The 21,731-nt window shown below is 37.8% G+C and overlaps 1 protein-coding gene across 5 annotated transcripts in view; it reads right to left on the reverse strand.

Annotated features, from left to right (window-relative positions):
- The window catches only part of DDC (dopa decarboxylase), a 121,618-nt gene that overhangs the window by 73,643 nt on the left and 26,244 nt on the right, over positions 1-21,731 (reverse strand). For 3 of the 5 annotated variants that reach the window (XM_043975350.1, XM_043975351.1, XM_043975352.1), the window contains 2 exons: positions 8,738-8,969; positions 723-836 (listed from right to left, as the gene is read on the reverse strand). In XM_043975350.1, the coding sequence (XP_043831285.1) occupies positions 723-836; positions 8,738-8,938 (315 nt within the window). In that variant the 5' untranslated portion in view covers positions 8,939-8,969. Of the gene's footprint in view, positions 1-722; positions 837-8,737; positions 8,970-12,548; positions 12,567-21,127; positions 21,282-21,731 lie in introns of those variants that run through there. The other 2 variants (XM_043975349.1, XM_043975353.1) reach the window with 2 other exon arrangements.

The raw sequence follows: 21,731 nt of genomic DNA on the forward strand, positions 1-21,731 counted from the left end.
TTGGCCCTGTTGAACTATCACCCACCCTTTAAAGCCCAGATGAGATGTCATTTCTTCATGAAGTATTCCTGGTGCCTCCTACTAGTAACAATAATCCACGATGGAGTGCACATAATGCATTTTTCTCTACCTATCTAATGTGCTTATCAAGCAATATTTTGCATTACACAAATAGTAGTAAAATGTTCTCTGGAAAAAACAAACCCCATCCATCTGTGTACCATAGAAGTCAATTTACTCTAAGTTGGCTAGATCCTTGAACTTCATTGAAGGAGGTTTACAGAAGTAGGAAAAGAACTTGGTTCCAAGGCAGGGGGGTTTTCTTGCCCTTTGGCTATCTGGTGAAACCTACGGATCCCTTCTCATAGTAATGTTATTAAATACTTAAAGTAAAATATTTAATTCCATAAAGGAAACCAACTATATTGAGATGAAGATGTATTTTCTCATCTGTATTCACAAGCCCTCTCAAACTATCCACAGAGAAGGGGCCCATTGCCCCAGTATTAAGAACCCCTCTTCCATGGGATTTTCAACCCCATGACAAAGTGCCTGAGCACAGTGATACAGTAAAATTCCAAGGTCTACTTAAGTAAGGCAAAAATAGAATTTCTTATCACTTTTCTATGTACTGTTAGAGGAAAGCAACTGGTGCCCTCTCTCTTGGACTGAGAGCCACTTTTCATGCAGCACAGACACTCATTACTCATGAATGTACTTACCCAGGAAAAACCAATGCAGCCTATGGCACCTGATAGCATGTCGGCCAGCATTGCTGGATATGAACTGGCTGTGGGGAAATAAGCAAAGAAGTAGGGACTATGCCAATGGGTTACCTGTAGGGGAGGAAAAGAGCCATTTAAATTGTAATCAGACCAAATAAGAGCAACTGAAAGCCAGATTTTCTATTTACTGAGGTCAGCTTAATTGTATAACCCTGGGCAGAGGACTTATCTCCTCTTAGCCTCAGTTATCTCATCTGTAAAATGGGGATAGGAGGTAGTACTTTCCTCACAGAGTTATTGTGAAGATAAAGTGAGATAATATATGTAACAGACTCATCATCCTGAGTTCAATTCCAGCCTCAGACATGTACTAGCTGTCTGACCCTTGGCAAGTCACTTAACCCTGTTTGCCTCAGTTCCCTCATTTGTGAAATGAGCTGGAGAAGGAAATGGCAAACTACTTCTCTGCCAAGAAAACCCCAAATGGGGCCACAAAGAGTCAGACAAGATTGAAATGACTGAGCAACAAAGTCATTGTTATGTCTTTTGCATTATCACTTACTACCACCCTGGTTTGGGCTCCTGCCACGTCTCTCCCAGACCATTGAAAAAGCTTCCTCACTTGTGTCTTTGCCTATAGTTTATTCTCTCCAATAAGTCAATTAAATTAATCAAAATGAGCCTTTATTACCATGCTACATTGTGCCAGGTACTGCTAAACATTGAGGGTACATATACAAAGTGAGACAGTCTGTTTTGGATTATAATATTTTCAGATATAAATAATACAAGAGATAAACAGAAAGTGATCTCAGGGACCTGGGTGGGGGTGGGGGGTGGCTACAACATCTGGAATGAATATGAAAAGAGCTCCTGAAAGAGGAATATTTTGAGTTGGATCTTAGTCCTATCCCCTGAATGTTACGGGGTTCTACTACATATGGAAAATGGATGCCTCAGAAGATAACTTACTTATGAATTATGCTTGAATTTTATAAGCAAAACCTATAAGTATTAAGTCACCTCCAACCAGTATTGCCCAGTGCCGGGAGATTAATCTTCCTAAGCCACCATGTGGATGTCTCATTACTGTGCTAAAAACCCTTCAATGGCTCCCCATTACCTTCCTAATAAAACCCACACTCCACAGCCCAGCATTCAGGGCTGAGCACTAAAGAAAGACCTTCCTTTCCAACTTTATCTCAAAACACATTCCCTGCATTCTAGTTAAATGAAATTTCTCATTCTCCCTTGATATCCTTTGGCCACCTTTGCTCATTCCCTCTGTGATGTCTTTCCCAGGCTTCTCTTCAACTCAACACTTACTGTACTTTAGCACTAATCATGTGGAGGTAGAGAAGCTTGAATACTAAGAAGACAGCCTGGCATAGTGTACTTGTAGTCAGGAAGACCTGGATTCAAATCCTGCCTCAGACATTTATCAGCTATGACACCTTGGATTGAATAACTTAACCCTTTTTGTCCTTTGTTTCTAATCTATAAAATGAGAAAGTTAGACTAGATTCTTTCTAAGGTTGCTTTCAACTTTAAATCTATATTCCTGCAAGGTTCAGACCTTATTTGTTAGCTGATATCAGCCACTGAAGATTTTTTAAATAATGGAGTGTCATGATCCAAGGTATGCATTAGGAAGATTAATCAGCTTTTAATGTATAGAATGGACTAAAGTGGGAGAGAGGCTGGCAGATAAAGGCAAATGTTGCATAAAACAGCTAAAAATAACTATGGCAGGCTGAAGTCCCAGGTGTGGGTGTTGCTTCTTTTAGGAACCCAGAAGACATGACATTATACAAATGTTTAGAGCCATAAGACCTAGGTTTGAATTCTTTGAAGGTCATCTAGTCCAACTCTGTCACTTTATAGATGAGAAAACTAAAACCCAGAGAGTTAAAATGACTTGCCCAATGTCATACAGACAGTAAACTTGAGATGCCAGATTTGAACTCAAGTCCTCTTATCCAAATCCAATACTTTTCATTGTGACAGGTTGCATTTGAGAGAGAGAGAGAGGAATACAAGATAGTGAGTAATACAGGATGGCAAAAGTAAAGAAGACATGGTGGAGAGTTAGGTATGACAAGCCTGGAAAGATAGAGTGTGTCAGATTATGAATATTAGACTTAGGAAAGGATTTAGACTTTTAAAATTAGTTGATAGTGAGTCATTGGAAAGTTTTGAGCAGGAGACTGTTTTGATAAGAGTTGTGTCTAAGTAAGAGTAATTGGACAGTGACATGCAAAATATATTGGAGGAAGGGTCAGGGTCTCTACTCCCATCTCCTCCCAAAGCAATGAGAACATAAGTAAGACCAAAGGAATTGTAGAAAGTAAATTACAATTTTGAAAATTGCATGTTGAATTTTTAATATTCTCAAAAAACAAGCTGTATGTAATGAAGATTTGCAGTTTCATATACAATCCTCTTCTGTTCTACAGTGTATGGAAATATTCATTTTGTTCATTTGCCATGGACAAAGCAGAACAAAAAGAGAAGTGGGGTATCAGTGGAAAGGCTGCTGGACTTCGAATCAGGAGGATTAGTTGAAATAAATCCCACTTCTGACAGCTTTGTGATCCTTGGCAAGTCACCTAACCTCTTTGGGCCTCAAGTAAATTCCCTAGTTTTTATCACAGACAGGTTGCTTTGCTAACAAAATCAGACCTTTCACATATTTGTATACACACACACACACACTGTTAAGCCAAGAAAACACTAAAAGCATAGCCTCAGCAGGCGCGAGCTTTGGGTTGTTTTTATAGTAGTGGAAATAGGTTGTACTCTTATTTAACAGGTCAATTTGTATTTATAGTTTGTTTGCTATTTACAAGGCACCATAGGGAATAAAAAGATAAATAAGGCACAGTCCCTGCTCTCAAGAATCTTAAGTCTAATTGAAGAAACAAGAGTGATACTCAGAAAAGAAAAGCAGCACAAAGCAGTAGATGTTAGGATCATAGTACACGGAGGTGGAAGAGACATTAGAGCTTATGCATTCCAGCCTCCTCATCGAGGGGGACTGAAAAAATCAAGAACCAGAGATTTAAATAAATTGCCAAAGGTCACACAAGCAAGAAATGGAAAAGTTGTACTTGAAACCCAGGATTCAAATCCAAAAGTGTATTTTGACCATGTAGTCTAATAGTGCTGGGCATGCAAAGTCATTTAATAAAATTAATTGCTGACTATTAAAACTGAGTTGCTCTATGGAGGAAATAGTTAAACATCTTAAAATTGTCAGTCAACAAGCATTTATTAAGCATTTACTATGAGTCAGGAATTTTAATGATGTTAGGGATACAAAGAAAGGGGAAATATTCCCTACTCTAAAGGAACTTACATTTTAATGGGGGAGACATGATGTAGATAGCTAGATACATTAAAAATAGAAAAAGAAAAAAAAAAGAAAAGGGGGAAATTTTACCTAATAATTTTATTATATATTTAAAAGGAATAGCAAGTTGTGCATAATACATGTTCAGTTTCATGTGAAATCATATTTTTTAAATTATATTATGGAAATACTTATTTTATTCCATAAACTTCTCTTCTAAAAAACACACACAGTATATACAAAGTAGTTGGAAGGTAACATCAGAATAAAGACCCTAGCAGCTGGGGAGACTGAAAAAGGCTTCCTGTAGAAAGTGATATTTGATGGGGGTAGCTAGGTGGCACAGTGGATAAAGCACCAGCCCTGGATTCAGGAGGACCTGAGTTCAAATCTGGATTCAGACACTTACTAGCTGTGTGACCCTGGGCAAGTCGCTTAACCCTCATTGCCCTAAAAAAAAAAAAAAAAAGGTGCTATTTGAGCTGACTCTTGAAGGAAGCCAAGGAAACTGAGTTGGAAGTGAGGAGAGAGGTCACCCAAGCATGGAGGACCAAGGACAGAGGTGAGAAACAGAGTGGCACATCTGAGGAATCAAAAAGGCTAGTTTCACTGAATTGCTGATCCTTGTGTAGGTGGGAGTAAAGTATTAAGAGACTGGAAGGGGCCACTTTTTAAAAGACTTTATGTTTCAAACCAGATTTCAGGTTTGATCCTGGAAGTAATAGGGAGCCACTAGAATTTATTGAATAGGAAGGTGATATGGTCATACTTGCACTTTAGAAAATCACTTTGGCAGTTGAGTGGAAGATCAGTTGGAGAGGGAAATCACTTGGGGCTTGCACCAATGATGAGAAAGGGAGTCAGCACTTGGACAGAGCAATGAGATGAAAGCCTGGAAGTTAAGGAACTAGCCATTGTCCTGGCTTTCAATGAATCCTCCACAGTGACTTAAGCATAGTGGTATTAACAGGGAAGTCAACTACACCAAAAAATATTGGATTACTAGAAGTTCAGAATGGCTAAGTTCAACTGGCTAAGCAAGACAAGACTTTACATCCAACTACATAAAAAGGAAAAAGCTTTGTCTTGCTCATTCCCCTTCCTAGCTGACATTTAACCACATACTTTCCCCCCAATAGGTTTTGGTTGCTAAGAAGCTTAGTCTATGTACATAAGCGCTTGGAGAAAACACTCCTAACATGCTCATCCCAAAGCAAAAATGTCAAGTGGAAATCTATTTAAAAAAAAAAAAAGAAACTGGAAGAGTTCTTCCCTCACCCCAAAGCAGATTGATATTGTTTGATCTTTGCTGTAATGAAAAAAGCACTAGCGTGAGAATTTGATTATTTGGGCTCTAGTACCAGCCTTTCCACAGAAGACCTATGTAATGACGCATTACGCAAATTCCATAATGGCTCACTGTTATGTCAGTGATAGTCACTGATTAAATCATTCAAAAATCTCAGGGCTTTAATTTTTCATCTGTAAAACAAGGAATTGGTTTGAGCCTGATATTTATTGGATATAAAATTCTAGGCAAGCTGACTAATTTCTCTGAAGTTTACTTTTTCTTATTTGTAATATGGAAATAATAATAATTTTACTGATTATCTTACAGGGTTGTTATGAGAAAAGGAATTTGTGTAAAGTGCTCGTTTAATTGATGTTTGTTAAGTTTGGGATTTAAAATGGGAAAAAGCAAGTACTTTGTAAAGTGTTATATACATATGACTTAAATGCCATTTAGGAGAAAGACTTGTCTGAGTTGAATCTAATATAACTAGAAAAAAGCCTGCCAACAGCTCTTATCTACTAATGGTTCCTAGACAGACAGACGTTAAGTTAAATTTAGTGGAAAAAAATAAATGAATAAAACCAGTTACATTTTGGCGGGGGGGGGGGGGTCAGGGCAATGAAGGTTAAGTGACTTGCCCAGGGTCACACAGCTAGTGTCAAGTGTCTGAGGTTGGATTTGAACTCAGGTCCTCCTGACTCCAGGGCCTGTGCTCTATCCACTGTGCCACCTAGCTGCCCCCAAAACCAGTTACTTAAAGTCAAAAATATCAACTGGAACATGAGTTCCTTGAGGGCAGGATCGGCATCCCTCTTATATCCCCAGGGCCTAGTAGAGTGCCTGTTAGTTGATTGAATAGCTAATGAATTTCTCAGTCAATTTTGCTGTCTTTTAGAAATAGTCAGAAGTGCAAATGACTTTATTGCTTGCTAGATGGCTAGCATGAGTACCAACACCCACAAACAGATGAGATTGTTTGGTATGGTTTCACTGATAAAGTCACAATTAAAAAAGATTCACTCACTCTGCAAAGGATCTATAAAGTCATCTAGTACAACTTCCTCATTTCATAAATAAGGCAACTGAGCCCCAGACTGGTAAAGTGACTTGCTGTACAGGTCACACAGCTAGTTTATAAAAGAGACAAAACTAGGAACTAGGTCTTCTGGCTCTTAGTCCACTAAACCTTTCATTACAATAACCACAGAATCACAAAATTTCAGAGTTGGAAGAGACCTCAGCAGTCATTCAGTCCAATTGATATAAAGAAATCTCAGAATTTCAGCAAATTTCATAACCATCAAATTAATAGAGAGAGAGAGAGAGACGCAAACTCAGTTAATTAACTTATATTCTTCAAAGTACTTGACAGGTAAAACTTACTTTATGTACAATTCTAGATTTAAATGTTAACATATTGGACTGGAAGTAGAGTTACTAAAAGTTGACTCCAGAAAATTTAAGTCTGTTCCTTTCTACATCCCATGTTCTCACACTGTAATTTTTCCTTCCTTTTCTTCTTGCATCTCCTCCATGAACAACTTCTATAATCCATCAATCATTGATTTTTTTAAAAAAATCATTGACCCAGAAGAAATATAATAATGGAGAGGAGTGGATCCCTCAATTCTTTTTTTTTAATGTGGGGAGTTTCCCAGCTATGCTTATTTATTTATTTTATTTTATTATTTTCAGGACAATGAGGGTTAAGTGACTTGCCCAGGGTCACACAGCTAGTAAGTGTCAAGTGTCTGAGGTCGTATTTGAACTCAGGTCCTCCTGAATCTAGGGCTGATGCTTTTTCCACTGAGCCACCTAGCTGCCTCCAGATCCCTCAATTCTTAATCCCAGGTGGCATCACATATGGGATTGGTTCCTTTTAACCACAAAGGTGAAAGCAGCTCTCATCATCTTAGCCAATTAACTTTCCCTAGAATTAGTCATTTCTAAGATCACAGACCATGGTGCTGGAAGGAACCTTAGAGATTATTTATTCAAGCCCTCATTTTACAAATAAAGAAGCTGAAACTAGAAATTTAAGGGTCATGCCCATGGTCACATATTTTACTTACAACAATGATTTTCCCCCTCTTCCTTCTATTTTTTCATTCATAAAAACTGGCAGATATGCCACATATAAATATATACAATTATACATACAAATGCTTGTTGACTGACATATATGAGGTGGCAGTATGGTGAATTGAATAGAGGACTAACCTCAGTGTTAGGAAGACTTGATTAAAGTCTTGTCTCTGATACACATTGGCTATCTCATCATAAGCAAGTCATATAACCTCTCACTCTTCCCAGGCAACTCAATTATAGAGGAATTGCTGATTCAATTCTATTTTGTAAACATTTGTTAAATACCTAATGTATACCTAACACTATACTTAGAACTATAGATAAAAGACAAAATTTCCTGACTTCAAGGAACTTATATTCTACTATGAAGAGAACAACATATTAAGAGAAGTTAATACAAAATAAAAAAGTAATTTGTTATGTGTTTGAGTGTGTGTGTGTGTGTGTGCATGTGCGTGTGTGTAAGGGGAGATCACTAAAAACTTTGGCCAGCAGGAAAGGCCGCTTATAAAGGGTATCACTTGAGTAAACTGAGCTTCAAAGGAAGCTTTAGATTCCAAGAAATGGAAGAAAAAAGAGAGACTATTCCAGTTTAGCTGATAATAAGTACAAAGACACAGAGGTAAGACCTGTAACCTTCACAATATCTTTCTTATGGGTCTCCCTCTCTCTGAATACCGGTCAACCATACTGTTTCAGATCCTTATTATCACTCATCACATACGTGTGTTTGCATGGTATGCAGGCATACACACATGCATGTGTGTGCATGTATGTATGTATGTATGTATGTTGTGAGACATTCAGTATTCCCTTGAACCCAAGTTTCAAACATTCCAAGGATCTCCATTAGGGTAATTCAACTTAATGAAGGAAATTCCAATGCCTTGCACACTTTTTTTGGGGGGGGGGGTGGGCGGGAGGCTCAGATCTAGGATTTCATTGGCATAGGGAATGCCTGGTCAGAAAACTATAAATTCAGCTAGACAACTGTTCTGCAAATTAATCTTAAAAAGTTGCCTGGCACACTGAGCCATTAAGGGATTTACCCAGAGTCACATAGCCAGTACGTGTGTGAGAGAATACTTGAACTCAGAATGACTAGTTTACCTTCTCCCTGTCCACTATGCCAAAACTGCTTCTTACCTAGCACCAAGTAAGTACCTCAGAGGTGTTAATTGAATTGAATTGGAAAAAAAAATCACCATGCTGTCATGCTTCAGAACATATGTTTTGTTGATTTTGCTTTTTAAAAATTTTCCAGAATGTAGTCATTACCCCTGGCATGATTATCTTCTCAACATCCTTCATGATGTCTTCAAATGTTTCTGGGTCCTGGGGGGCAGAGTCAGGAATCAAGGGTCTCAGATAGCCTGGTTTCACGTCTGGATAAACCTGACGTTTATGAATGCCTTCCATGTAGTCTGCCACATAATCCACCATTTCTTTCCCCCTCTTTCGGAATTCAGCAACATTCATGGTGAATGTAGTTCCAATGTCAGTGTCAACCCTAAGCAGAGAGAGATAAAAAATATATATATTTAAGTGTGTAGCATATTTGTACAACATTTTGGGGTCTAACAAGGCACTTTCTTTACAATCCTGTGAGGTGAGCAGTACAAATACTTTTATACTCATTTTATAGATAGAGACTAGAATGCAGAGGTACACACAACTCAGAAGTCCCCAAACCAGAATTCTAACCCAGATCTGAGCCCAAGCCCCATCACATTTCCTTTTGAACCATGCTGGCTCTCTCTACAAATGTCAAAAATAGCATTACATTTTTGAAAATGAAAAAATCTCAAAACAAATTGATAACAGGGGCAATCTTGGGCTGAAGAGTCAGTCCCACCAGGGCCACATAGTACTCTGAGCTTAGAACACTTCTCTTATTTCTGGTCATGAAGAGCAAAATGAATTGAAGATAATATCTATCTCCATTTTGTATGCATTGATTCCTGATCTGGAATTCTCCTGATCAAAATGATTTGGGGAGCAGGATTTAGAAAGCTTTAAAATATTAAATTTATTATTTATTAACTTATTAAATAATAAAATTATTACAATATTAAAACATATATACCAGGTTTATATGTTGGTACATTTTAATTCCTCCCCTCCTTTTTTGTCTTTTCGAGATCAAAGTCTAAGGAGCAAGGAGATTCTCTGGAGCTAACCTAAATTTTCCTATTAACTTGTTATGCAAACTGGAGCAAGATGCTTAGTGGGGGGAGGTCTCAGCTGCTTCCATCTTTTAAATGGGCATGAGAATATTTCTTATATATATTTCAGTTAGGACCACTCATCATGACTGATATGTGATAGCATGAAAATAACATGATGCATTTCAATAATTCAATGATCATTTATCTAGAATGACCTACTTATTTATTTGTCTATTTAATATGATTTATCATTGCATTGATCAGAGTTCTAAAATCTTTCAAAGTTGTTTTCCTTTATAATGTGCTATTGTATAAACTATTCTAGTTCTTTTTAGCTCTATCTGCATCAGTTCATAGAGGTCTTTCTAGTTTTTTCTGAAACTGTACATGGCATCATTTCTTATCAAACAATAATTCTCCATTATAGTCATATAGCAAAAAAAAAAATAGCTTCCAGTTTGGGTCCATCTTGAAAAGAATTTATAGGAATATATATATATATATATATATATATATATATATATATATATATATATATATATATATATATATATATATATATATATATATATATATATATATATATATATATATATATATATATATATATATATAATTTTCCCCTTTTATTTCTTTGGGGGTATAGGCCTGGTAGTGGCATATCTGGGCCAAAATAATGCATATTTATAAAATAAGGTGATATTTGTAAAGTGCTTAGGACACTGCTTGACACATGGCAGGGATTATAGAAATGCTTATTCCCTTCCCCCACTCTCCCCATGTCAAGTACTGTCCTAGGTGCCTAGGTGTCCTAGGAACAAGAAAAAAAAAGAGTCTCAGACTTCAAGGAGCTTATATTCTCCTGAATGACATAGTATATACACAAATAAGCAAACACAAAGTGAATAAAAGGCAATAAGAAGTCATTTCTAAAGGGAGAAAGCACTAACAATGCCCTGCTAATATAAAACACTACTGAAACAAGACAGCTGTCGCTACCAATTTGCTCTAAAAAAGAAACACTACCAGTCAAGGTATAAGAAGAGAGCTTATTTTTCTTTTCAAATTATCCTCTTTTCCACAGATCACACCCCACTAAACCTTTATAAGGCTTGAAGTGCAAATACACAGCAGGTCTTGTATTCATTATGTAGCCGTTTGATGCTTTGAGCCCCCAAGCTGGGCAAATATTGGCTAACAGATGTAAACCAAGATAAGAACTATTGGTTACATTGCCCAAGCCCTTTAAGGAGTGATTGCTTTACATAATTTGATCAGGGCTGTTAGAAATGGAAGTGTAATTCTGCTGCTTAAATAAATGCTATGTAGCTTACTGGAGTGAGTGTTCTATATGCACTGTCTTTCTTGCTGTGTCTATCTAGGATTACCATTTAGACCAGGAATTCCTCTAACCATTTGTGTGTGTGTGTGTGTGTGTGTGTGTGTGTGTGTGTGAGAGAGAGAGAGAGAGAGAGAGAGAGAGAGAGAGAGAGAGAGAGAGAGATGGACCCCTTGTGCAGTGTTTGCTGAAGCCTATAGATCCCTTCTCTGAACAATGTTTAAAATGAAAAAATAAAATAAATAAGATTTCATAGGAAACCAATTATATTGAAACAACAATGTAATTTTTCCCATCCAAGTTCATAGATCCCCTGAAATCTACCCATGGACCCCTTAAAGATCTGTGAACCCCAAGTTAAGAAGTCCTGATTTGGGGCAGCTAGATGGCGCAGTGGATAGAGCACCAGCCCTGCATTCAGGAGTACCTGAGTTCAAATCTGGCCTCAGACACTTAACACTTACGTGTGACCCCAGGCAAGTCGCTTAACCCCAAGTGCCTCACTAAAAAAAAACAAAAAAAGAAGTCCTGATTTAAACTACATCTGAAAGAGGCCTAAAATTTCAGCCAACTCCACGTGGCTCATTTTCTTGTACTTGAATATCTCAAATGCATCTCTTCAATACTTCTAACTCCATAGTGGAAGCTTCAAGACTTGGAATGGAGTCACCTGCCTCTAACACCTACGAATGACTCTGGCCAAGTCACTTAACTTCTATGTGCCTCATTTTCCTCTTCTATTAAATGGGAATAATAACACTTACCATGTCTACCTCACAGGAACAAATGAAATAATAAATGCAACACACTCTGCAAATCTTAACCAATAAAGAAATAAAGTATTTACCAAGTGCCTACAATTTACCAGAGACCATGCCAGACAATGGGCACACAAAGATTAAACTGAAAGAGTCCCTGACTTCAAAGAGTTCACATTCTTTTGGGGAAAGTACGTATGTATGAAAATATAACAAAATAAATACAAAGTAATGATAGTGGGCACACAAGCAGATGTGTTAAGGGAAAGGTTAAGTAGGGGAGATTTATGATCTAATATCCAATTTTAAATCTCACAGATGGGGCCATGTGGAAAGGCTTCATGTGAAAGGTGGCATTTGAGTTGAGCTCTGAAGGATACTAGAAAATTGAAGAGTTCCCAAAAGAATACTGCCAAGAGTCTGCATAAATACATTGCCCAGACTCAGTCTTTTTGTAAACCCTAATGACCATCCTCATCTAATGTTATGATCTGTTGCACATGTAAAGAATGAATATGATGGAATAGCCAAAAAGGCATGTTGTGGGATGTATGTAGACTTGTGGACCTTAGGGAGCAGGAAAAGTGTCAGATAAGGAAGGAGCATCATGAAGAGAGAGAGAGATGAGTAAAAGCATCTCTCCACAGAAGGTCAATTGACTCCTGAGCACTTAGTATTCCCTGTTCTAATGACTGAACTGGGTCACGTGATATAATTTTAAAACAGGATGCACGGGGGCAGCTAGGCGGTGCAGTGGATAAAGCACCAGCCCTGGATTTAGAAGGACCTGAGTTCAAATCTGGCATCAGACATTTGACACTTACTAGCTGTGTGAACCTGGGCAAGTCGCTTAACCCTCATTGCCCTGCAAATTAAAAAAAAAAAAAAACAGGATTCACTTTTTATGTCTTGACACTGTGACCTTTAAATGGATTTGATAGAGGGAGACTCCAAATGGAACACAAGTTTAAATCTCATTTAAGTCACTGTCTTTTAAATTTAATTTTTTAACATTTCTTAAAGTGTTATGTATGTGCCAGCTGTTATCTTAACAATTATCATATTATAAAGCATATTATTGTATTGATAATGGATACACATAGTATTTTTATGATTTACAAAGTGATTTTCAGGTAATGCTAAGGTTCCACCTCAAACTCATATGGTTGGCAAAGATGACTAAAAAGGAAAATGACATATGTTGGAGAGGCTGCTCTGAGTTGGTTCAAACATTCTGGAAAACAATTTGGAACCATAGCCCAAAAGTTACTAGAAATATACATACCCTTTGATCGAATGATACTTTTACTAGAATGTGGCCCAAAGAGATCAGAGCAAAAAGAAAAGGACTGACATGTACAAAAATATTTATAGAGTTCTTTTTGTAGTGCCAAAGAACTAGAAGCAAAGGGGTGCCCATCAATTGGAGAAAGGCTGAACAATTTATGGTCTATGAATGTAACTGAATTACTATTATGCCATAAGAAATTATGAAAGGGATGGTTTCAGAGAAAGCTAGAAAAATTTACAGTAACATTTTGTTTTCTTTTCTTTGTTGTTCTTCCTTTTTTATCTCTTCCTTCCTTTCTTTCTTTTTTATTAATTTGTCCTACCCCCCTACCCTTTCCCATGAGCAATTTTTAAATGAAAAATAAAATCTTCAATACAAAACTGCAAAGTTTGGCAAAAAAATTCCAATATTGGCTCTCTCTAAAAATGTATGTCTCTTTCTCCATTCTAAGTTCATCACCTCCTTATCTGGAAGTGTTTCATCTTTATTCTTCTGGACTCATGGTTTATCACTGAATTGAGCAAAGAGAGTTCTAAAGTCTTTTTAAATTGTTTTCCTCCATAATTGTTATATAAATTATTCTCCTAATGGTACTCAGCTTCATCTGCATTGGTTCCTAGAAGTTTCCCTAATTTCCTGCATATTTTGTCATTTCTTATGGAATAGTAATATTCTATTACATTCATATACCAAAATAATTTTAACCATTCTCCAACAGGATGCAATTTTATCTCCCAATTTTTGGCAATTGTGAAAAGAACTAATGGAAATATTTTTGTATGTATAGTTTTCCCCCTCTGTCTTTGATTTCTCTGTGGTATAAAACTGGTAGTATTATATCTGGATAAAAGAGTATACACATTTGATAAAATAGATAATATTTCTAAAGCACTTAGCACTGTACCTAGAATATAGTAGGTGCTATATAAATATTTATTCTCTTCCGCCCTCCAACCCTAGCCCAGGGTCAAACAAGTAGTTAAGTGTCCAAGGTGGGATCTGAGCCCAGGTCCTTGGCTTCCAGAACCAATGTGACCCTGTGGGTTGGTGAATATAAGAATTGATATTTGGATTCGAGCTGGGACTTGGATTCAAATCTTCTGACTCCAAATATAGTATTCATTTCTCCCTGTATCAGACTGTCTCTCAAGGCTACCACATCTAGCTGGAACCCTTGTCTTTTTTCCATATAAATATTTTATTATTTTCCAGTTACATGTAGAGATAGTTTTCAAGATTTGTTTTTATAAGATTTTGCTTCAAATTTTTCTCCCTCCCTTCCCTCCCCCCCTCCCCAAGACAGAAAGTGATCTGATATAGGTTATATATGTACAATCACATTAAACATATTTCTACATTAGTCATGTAATGAAAGAAGAATCAAAGCAAAAAGGAAAACAACAACAATAAAAACAATAGAAATAGTATAGTTCTATCTGCATCCAGATTCAACAGTTCTTTTTTTTCTTGATTTGGAGAGCATTTTCCATCATGAGTCCTTTGGAACTATCTTGGACCATTGTATTACTGAGAAGAATCAAGTCTATCACAGTTGATCAACACACAATGTATAGTGTTCTTCTGGTTCTGTTCATCTCACTCAGCATCAGTTCATGTAAGTCCTTTCAGGTTTCTCTGAAATCTGCCGGCTCATCATGTCTTACAGCACAATAGTATTCCATTACATTCATATACCACAAATTGTTCAGCCATTCCCCAATTGATAGGCATCCCCTCAATTTCCAATTCCTTGCCACCAAAAAGAGTGATAATATTTTTGTACATGTGGGTCCTTTTCCCTTTTTTATGATCTCTTGGAGGAAAAGTCCTAATAGTGGTATTGCTGGATCAAAGGGTATGCAAAGATTTATGGCCCTTTGGGCATAGTTCCAAACTGCTCTCAAGAATGGTTGGATCAGGGGCAGCTAGGTGGCGCAGTGGATAGAGCACCAGCCCTGGAGTCAGGAGGATCTGAGTTCAAATCTGAAATCAGCCACTTAACACTTACTAGCTGTGTGACCCTGGGCAAGTCACTTAACCCCAATTGCCTCACCAAAAAAAAAAAAAAGAATGGTTGGATCAGTTCACAGCTCCATCAACAATGCATTAGTTGGAACCATTGTCTTGCTGAAGCCTCAGCAGACCAAATCATCAGAGACCCTCATGGAAATTGGAACTTGCTCCTCTAGTCCACAGTTACCTGGAGCCTGCAAAGCAATGATGGGTATGGCTCCACTTTCAGCAGAAAGAAAGATCACAGGAGAACCCTCATCATTAAAAAGTATGAAATGATGGATAAAGCATCGGCCCTGGATTCAAGAGGACCTGAGTTCAAATCTGGCCTCAGACACTTGACACTTACTAGCTGTGTGACCCTGAGCAAGTCACTTAATCCTCACTGTCCCACAAAAAAAAGTATGAAATTGAGATTTCCCATTAGGATTCAAAGGGTATGAATTCTAAATCTACAGAAATAATTTATGATATTACTTCAGACCCTTAAAAGAAAAACACACAAGAAATATCTCAGAGGTGGCATGTTATACTGAATACAGTGTTGGGCCTGGAAGATCAGGGTTCAGGTCCCACCCCTAGACCTTGCAAGATGAACAAATCGCTTAATCCCTCTGAGACTCAGTTTGCTCTTCTGTAAAATAAGGGATTTGAACTAGATACTCTCTAAGCTCCCTTCCCAGCTTTAAATGTACAATCCTATGATTTCAATTATCTCCCAAAAGGAACATTTTGTGATTAAGAATAGTCCATTTTGGGGCAGCTAGGTGGCACAGTGGATAGAGCACCGGCCCTGGATTCAGGAGTACCTGAGTTCAAATCCGGCCTCAGACACTTGACACTTACTAGCTGTGTGACCCTGGGCAAGTCACTTAACCCCCATTGCCCTGCAAAAAAAAACCCACAAAAACAAACAAACAAACAAAACCAAAACAAAGAATAGTCCATTTAACATTCCACAATCTCCCAGCTGTTGGAAAAGAGTTAATATTAAACAAAAAAAACAGTTAAGAGAGTTTCTCCTGTTCTGATTTGACCAAGAAAAAAAATGTATGGAGTTTGCTTGGCATTTCTTATTCTTTGGTTATGAAAAAGAATGTATTCAAACTGAACTCTATTTATAATTATCAAGCTTTGCCTTGGAAAAGAAATGAGAAAATGCAACTTTTGCCCCTTTTTTGCAAAGATAGGAGACTATGGGTGTGAAATATTGCATATGTTACAAGACTGTGTGTTGGTTGGTGTAGCTGAACTGCTTTTCTTTCTCTTCCTTTTTATTCTGTGTTACAAAGGATGCTTTACTGGGTAAAGAAAGAGGAGGGATATATTTAGAAATCAAGGTGACATTACAAATCAATAACAAAGTAAAAGTAAAACAAGTTTGCTTTTAGTGATAAATGTTTTTCTGAAGGATGTCAGTGAAGGAATTTTTAATCATATGCCAGCAAATTCTATTATTACTTCACATTCATCATCGACACTATATCCATGAAGGGGCATGGACTAGGGACTGGGGTGATTGGGTTCTGTTCTTGACTCAGCTCCTAACTCATTCTCTGACCTCGGCCAAGTTACTTCAACTTCCCCAACCTCACTTACCTGGAAAAAAATGGAGGCTAGATAATTTCTAAGGTTTCTTTTAATGCTATCATTCTATAGTTAAAGGATTTCACTTTTGTTTTACAATATTTCTCTTGTTTGAAGAGTAATTTCAGGGCAGCTAGGTGGCACAGTGGATAGAGCACCAGCCCTGGATTCAGGAGGACCTGAGTTCATATCCGGCCTCAGACACAACACTTACTAGCTGTGTGACCCTAGGCAAGTCACTTAACCCCAATTGCCTCACTGGGAAAAAAAAAAAGAAAAAAAAAGAGTAATTTCCCTTTAGCTCTCCCCTTCCCCAAAAGTCTTGGGTTAAAATATTTGTAGAGCTTGGCATAGTCTACCCCTATTTCCACTTTCTATAGATTCAAACTCCCTTTGAGGAGCTGGGGCATTCTGGATATATCAGAGGGACAGCATGAAATAGTGCATAGAAAGATGCCTCAAAGTCAAGAAGATGTATGTTGAAGAGCTACAGCTAACACATACTTGACATACTTGACCTAGCTAGGTCACTGAACCTTTCAATGCCCCAGGCAACTCACTTGTACTATAGATTTCAGAGCAGGTGTAAATCTGCATTGGTAGGAGTACTTTTCTCATCTGGAGATCCCCATGGTAATGAAATCATAGGACTGGCCCAACAACAAAAAAGATATGTCACAGACTCCTTTAATATTTGCTAATCCGGGGCAGCTAGGTGGCGCAGTGGATAGAGCACCTGGATAGAGCACCAGCCTTGGAGTCAGGAGGACCTGAGTTCAAATCGGGCCTCAGACACTTAACACTTACTAGCTGTGTGACCCTGGGCAAGTCACTTAACCCCAATTGCCTCACTAAAAAAAAAAAAAATTGCTAATCCATGACACCTGCTGGTGTTCATTTAAGTTGTATATTTTGCTACACACTTCTGTCTCATTTTTTTCATGAATGGACTTAATAGTAAATATTGACTCCTCAGCCGATCACGAACTTTTCATTATTCTATAGGTCACTGCTATCACTTCCGTTGACCAACCCTGCCCAGCTGCCTGGTAACCAGAGGGTTGCTAGGTAACCTATATTTTAGATTTCCACATTTCAAAAATAGGAAACTCTTATCAGGCTCTCTATAAGACTTGTATGCAAATGTTTCACTTGATTACCATATGGTATTCTCCAACAAATTCAATTAATACAGGCCAACACAGTTACCTGGATTTGCTGCTGGTACTGGAAAGAACAAGCTGTGATAAAGATGGCTATCCATAGCTCCCAGAGAGAGGCAGAAGAGGAATGTCAAATCACAGTCCTTACTCTTTACTCTCATTCAGCCCTATACTTAGGCAGGGAAGGGGGTATTAGCTGGCATTTAAATAGTACTTTAAGACTTGCAAAGGGCTTTCCTTCTATTATCTCATTTGATCTTCACAACAACCCTGTGAGGTAGGTGCTATTATTATCCCTATTTTATGAGGAAACTGAGGCAGAGGGAGGTTAAATGATTTGCCCAAGTCTGAGTTGGGTATCACAGCCTCCCAATAGGTTTTACTGAGTTCATCTAAAGCATTAGGCTAGGTGCTGGATAAATCTAACAGCCTTTACCTCAATATTTGTCCCAGTCCAGTTGAGTGGGCCCTGAGGTAGATGGGAGCATCTCCTTCCCCTGTTCACCTCTGCCCTGAACCCTCACCCCATTTGGCTTGCAGAATTTTCCCATATCTCCACAAGTCCAGATAAGTGTGGAATGTCAGTTTAGACCCTATCTACAGGCAAAGATTAGCTAAAGCCATTTGGCCACCAGGGTCAACCAGTATTGTACACTACCCAATGGAAGGGAAAGTCAGAAAAAAATTTATCTCTGGTTCCCTTGACCCTCTCTCTGGCCTGTCCTCATTTAGCCAGTGACTCTGCACTGTCTTCTGAGTCTTGTTCCTACAACCATGCCAAACATGGTGAGCCTCAGAGCAAATGATGTAATGAGAAGAGAATTGGGTTTGAAGTCAGAAGATCTGAATTAGAATTGTGACTCTGCTTCATTACTACCTGAGAAATAATGAAAAAGTCAACTTTTCTATGCATCTCAGTGTCTTCAACTATAAAATCAGGAGGTTAGAGGAGATATCTGAATTATCTTTCAGCTCTAAATCCTATGATCTGATGCAGGGCAAGAACAAACAATTATGGCTTCCCAAGTGATGATCTTGGATTTCTTTGTTGCTTTCCCTGTAACTCTGAAATTTTTTTTGTTTATTCATTTTTGTTTTGTTTTGCTTGCCTATGCACACCATATGTGTCGCACTATATGGGGCATAATTTTTCAGTATATGCCTAGAGCCATGAGTATGACTTCACCTAACACTGTAGGTTTCCTGAACAGTAGCCTATAATGAATTTAGGTGTAGGAGAGAATATACAAGGAAAGTATTGAAAAGATTATCATGTGAAAAAGAGATTAATTAGATATTTTCTACTAGGTCTCACCAGGAAGAATTCTGAGCAATGGGTAGAAGTTTCAGAGAGGAAGATTTTGGCTAGATATAGGAAAGAAATTCCTAACAATGAAAAATGTTCAAAACTTAAATGAGCTGCATTGAATTACAATGGATTCCTCCTCACTTGAGATCTCTAAGAGAAGGTTGTACAACCACTTAGGGATGTTGTAAGAAAGAACTTGTGTGTGTGTGTGTGTGTGTGTGTGTGTGTGTGTGTGTGTGTATGTGCATAAATAACCTATTCTATTTGTAGTTTATTTTTTGGTGGTAAATTGATGTTTACTGAGAAAAAAAGAGTAACATGCTTGCCTTTGATGTTCTGTTTGGGATTTAACCCACAAGAAATTCTGGCTTTCTTCTATTTGCTAAAGTGAAAATAGGGGGCAGGTAGGTGGCGCAGTGGATAAAGCACTGGCCTTGGATTCAGGAGGACTTGAGTTCAAATCCAGCCTCAGACACTTGACACTTACTAGCTGTGTGACCCTGGGCAAGTCACTTAACCCCCACTGCCCTGCAAAACAAAACAAAACAAAACAAAACAAAAATAAAGAGAAAATATTTTTAACTCATAGAGTTAGGATCATCAATGTAAAATTGGAAGAGATCTTCAAAGCCACAAAATTTAACCTCACTTTTTACAGATGAGAAAACTGAGGTCAAGAAAGGTTGACTCACATAAAGTAACATCAGTAGTGACAAAGACAGGATAGGAGCCCAAATCAACTCACTCCAAATCTAGTGGCTTTTAAATTTATGTCAAAGTATTTTACAAAACTTTAAAATCCTACATAAGTGTGAAGTATCTGAGGAGAACTTCAAGCTCTTGAATGGCAAATATCTAATGATATCTCATTTTCTCAGTGCTGCCTCCCTGAATGTAAAGAATATCAAACAATGTAGTTAGAACAATTATTCAAGTGTCATATAAGGGAAAGGAAGAACTCAACAACAGCAACAACACACCCTGGTTATTTTATAGACTTCTATAGGGTGTTGTTGGGGGTTTTTTGCTGAATTTAGATAAATTAGTTGTGCAAATAAAAACAATGACTGCTAGCCCAGATGGAAAAAGAAATAAGATTAGTAAGTTAGTAAGATGATAATGTCTTTGCAAATAGTATAAATAGAAGGAAGCCCAACAGGGCTAAGCATGTTTTCTAGTGACCCTAAGCCATATATAGCAGCTCCCCACAATTATTGCACACTCCCCCAAGGGGGGAAACAAGTCTAAAACTAATGGAGAAAAGCAGGTATTTTCAGGTGATGCCTAGGAGGTATCCAAAGCATCAAAGAAGGAGTGTCTCCATTCCCTTTGCAGTTTCTATTTTCTTGATGAATTAATGCTTACTGAGCAGCAAGGCATGTGGGAGAGAGTAGAACACCATGATTTCTCAGTGGGGCTAAAAGAAATCTGATTAAGGGAATTACCCAGACTAACTGATTTGAATTTCACTGAAGACCAATATCTCTGATAACTGTAAACTATGGTGATCACCTCTTCTCTACATAGAATTTTCATTGCTTTATTTTCTCACCTTTTGGCCTATGTAATGCTTAATTATTTGTCACAGACCTGCTAATAAATAATCTTTGGGGAACAAAATATTTCCACCTACTTGGTTTGTTCTGGAAGATTGCAAGTTCTTTTTTTAAAATACAATTGAAAGTTGTTTTTATTTATTAAGCACATTTTGTTCTCAAACTTCCATTTCTTAGGAATAAGACTTCAGTGTGTACAGAGATGCTGAATTCTTCGAATACAAATATGCCTTCTCAAAACTACTTGGACAATTTCTATAATATACAGAGGCTAATGACTCAAATTGGAATTTATAAAGGTTGCAAAGCATAGCAATCAGTGAGCTTTCCTTTCCTCCTCTTGTAAGACAAAATGAGCAATAGATTCGACAGTTAAGAATCACTTAGCAAAGCTTGCTATCTAAAAATCAAACTATGGCATTAAACCAGACATGCATCTCTTGACTTTATCCACCCAAACTAATGGACAAAGAATGGTACTTACAGGCAAGCAGGCAGATTCTCCTTTCCTCTGTCCCCTCTCTCTCTTTGCTTCTCGATGACAGTTAAGAAGCACAGAGGATGCAGTTGCCAGTTTATGTAGACAAAGTATCCACCTCCTCAAAGCCAATCAGAGACACTTGCTCCTGGTTTATTAAGCAGCAGCTCTTTAACCCTCCCTGTTTCACCTCAGTCTCTTCACCTCCCTTCCACCCAGTCCCCCAGGGCATATAGAAAACTAGCCTGAGAATAAAACCGAATGACATGTTTGCTGATTGGGAACCTTTGGACATCATTCTTATGTAGACAATGAGGGAAAAGGTATATATACTGAGATAAGATTCTTTTTGTCAACTAGGGTCATAGCTTTTTGTAACTGGCTCACTGCTTAGGGTATACACTTAAAGTCCAGGAAGTTCAAATATTATTTTCAGCTTTTCCAGACCTGAGAGGAACTGTTGGTGTGTTATTAACTACTTTAGGTTCACTCCAATGATTATTTTTAACCTCATTTTTAGATTGTGATGCTATGCCCTGTCTTGAATTGGGGGAGAGGAAGTGAGGGACTATTATTTACTGGATATTTAACAAAATGCTCTGTCAGCCTG

This window comes from Dromiciops gliroides, chromosome 1 (assembly GCF_019393635.1).
Source record: "Dromiciops gliroides isolate mDroGli1 chromosome 1, mDroGli1.pri, whole genome shotgun sequence".
Lineage (NCBI taxonomy): Eukaryota > Metazoa > Chordata > Mammalia > Microbiotheria > Microbiotheriidae > Dromiciops > Dromiciops gliroides.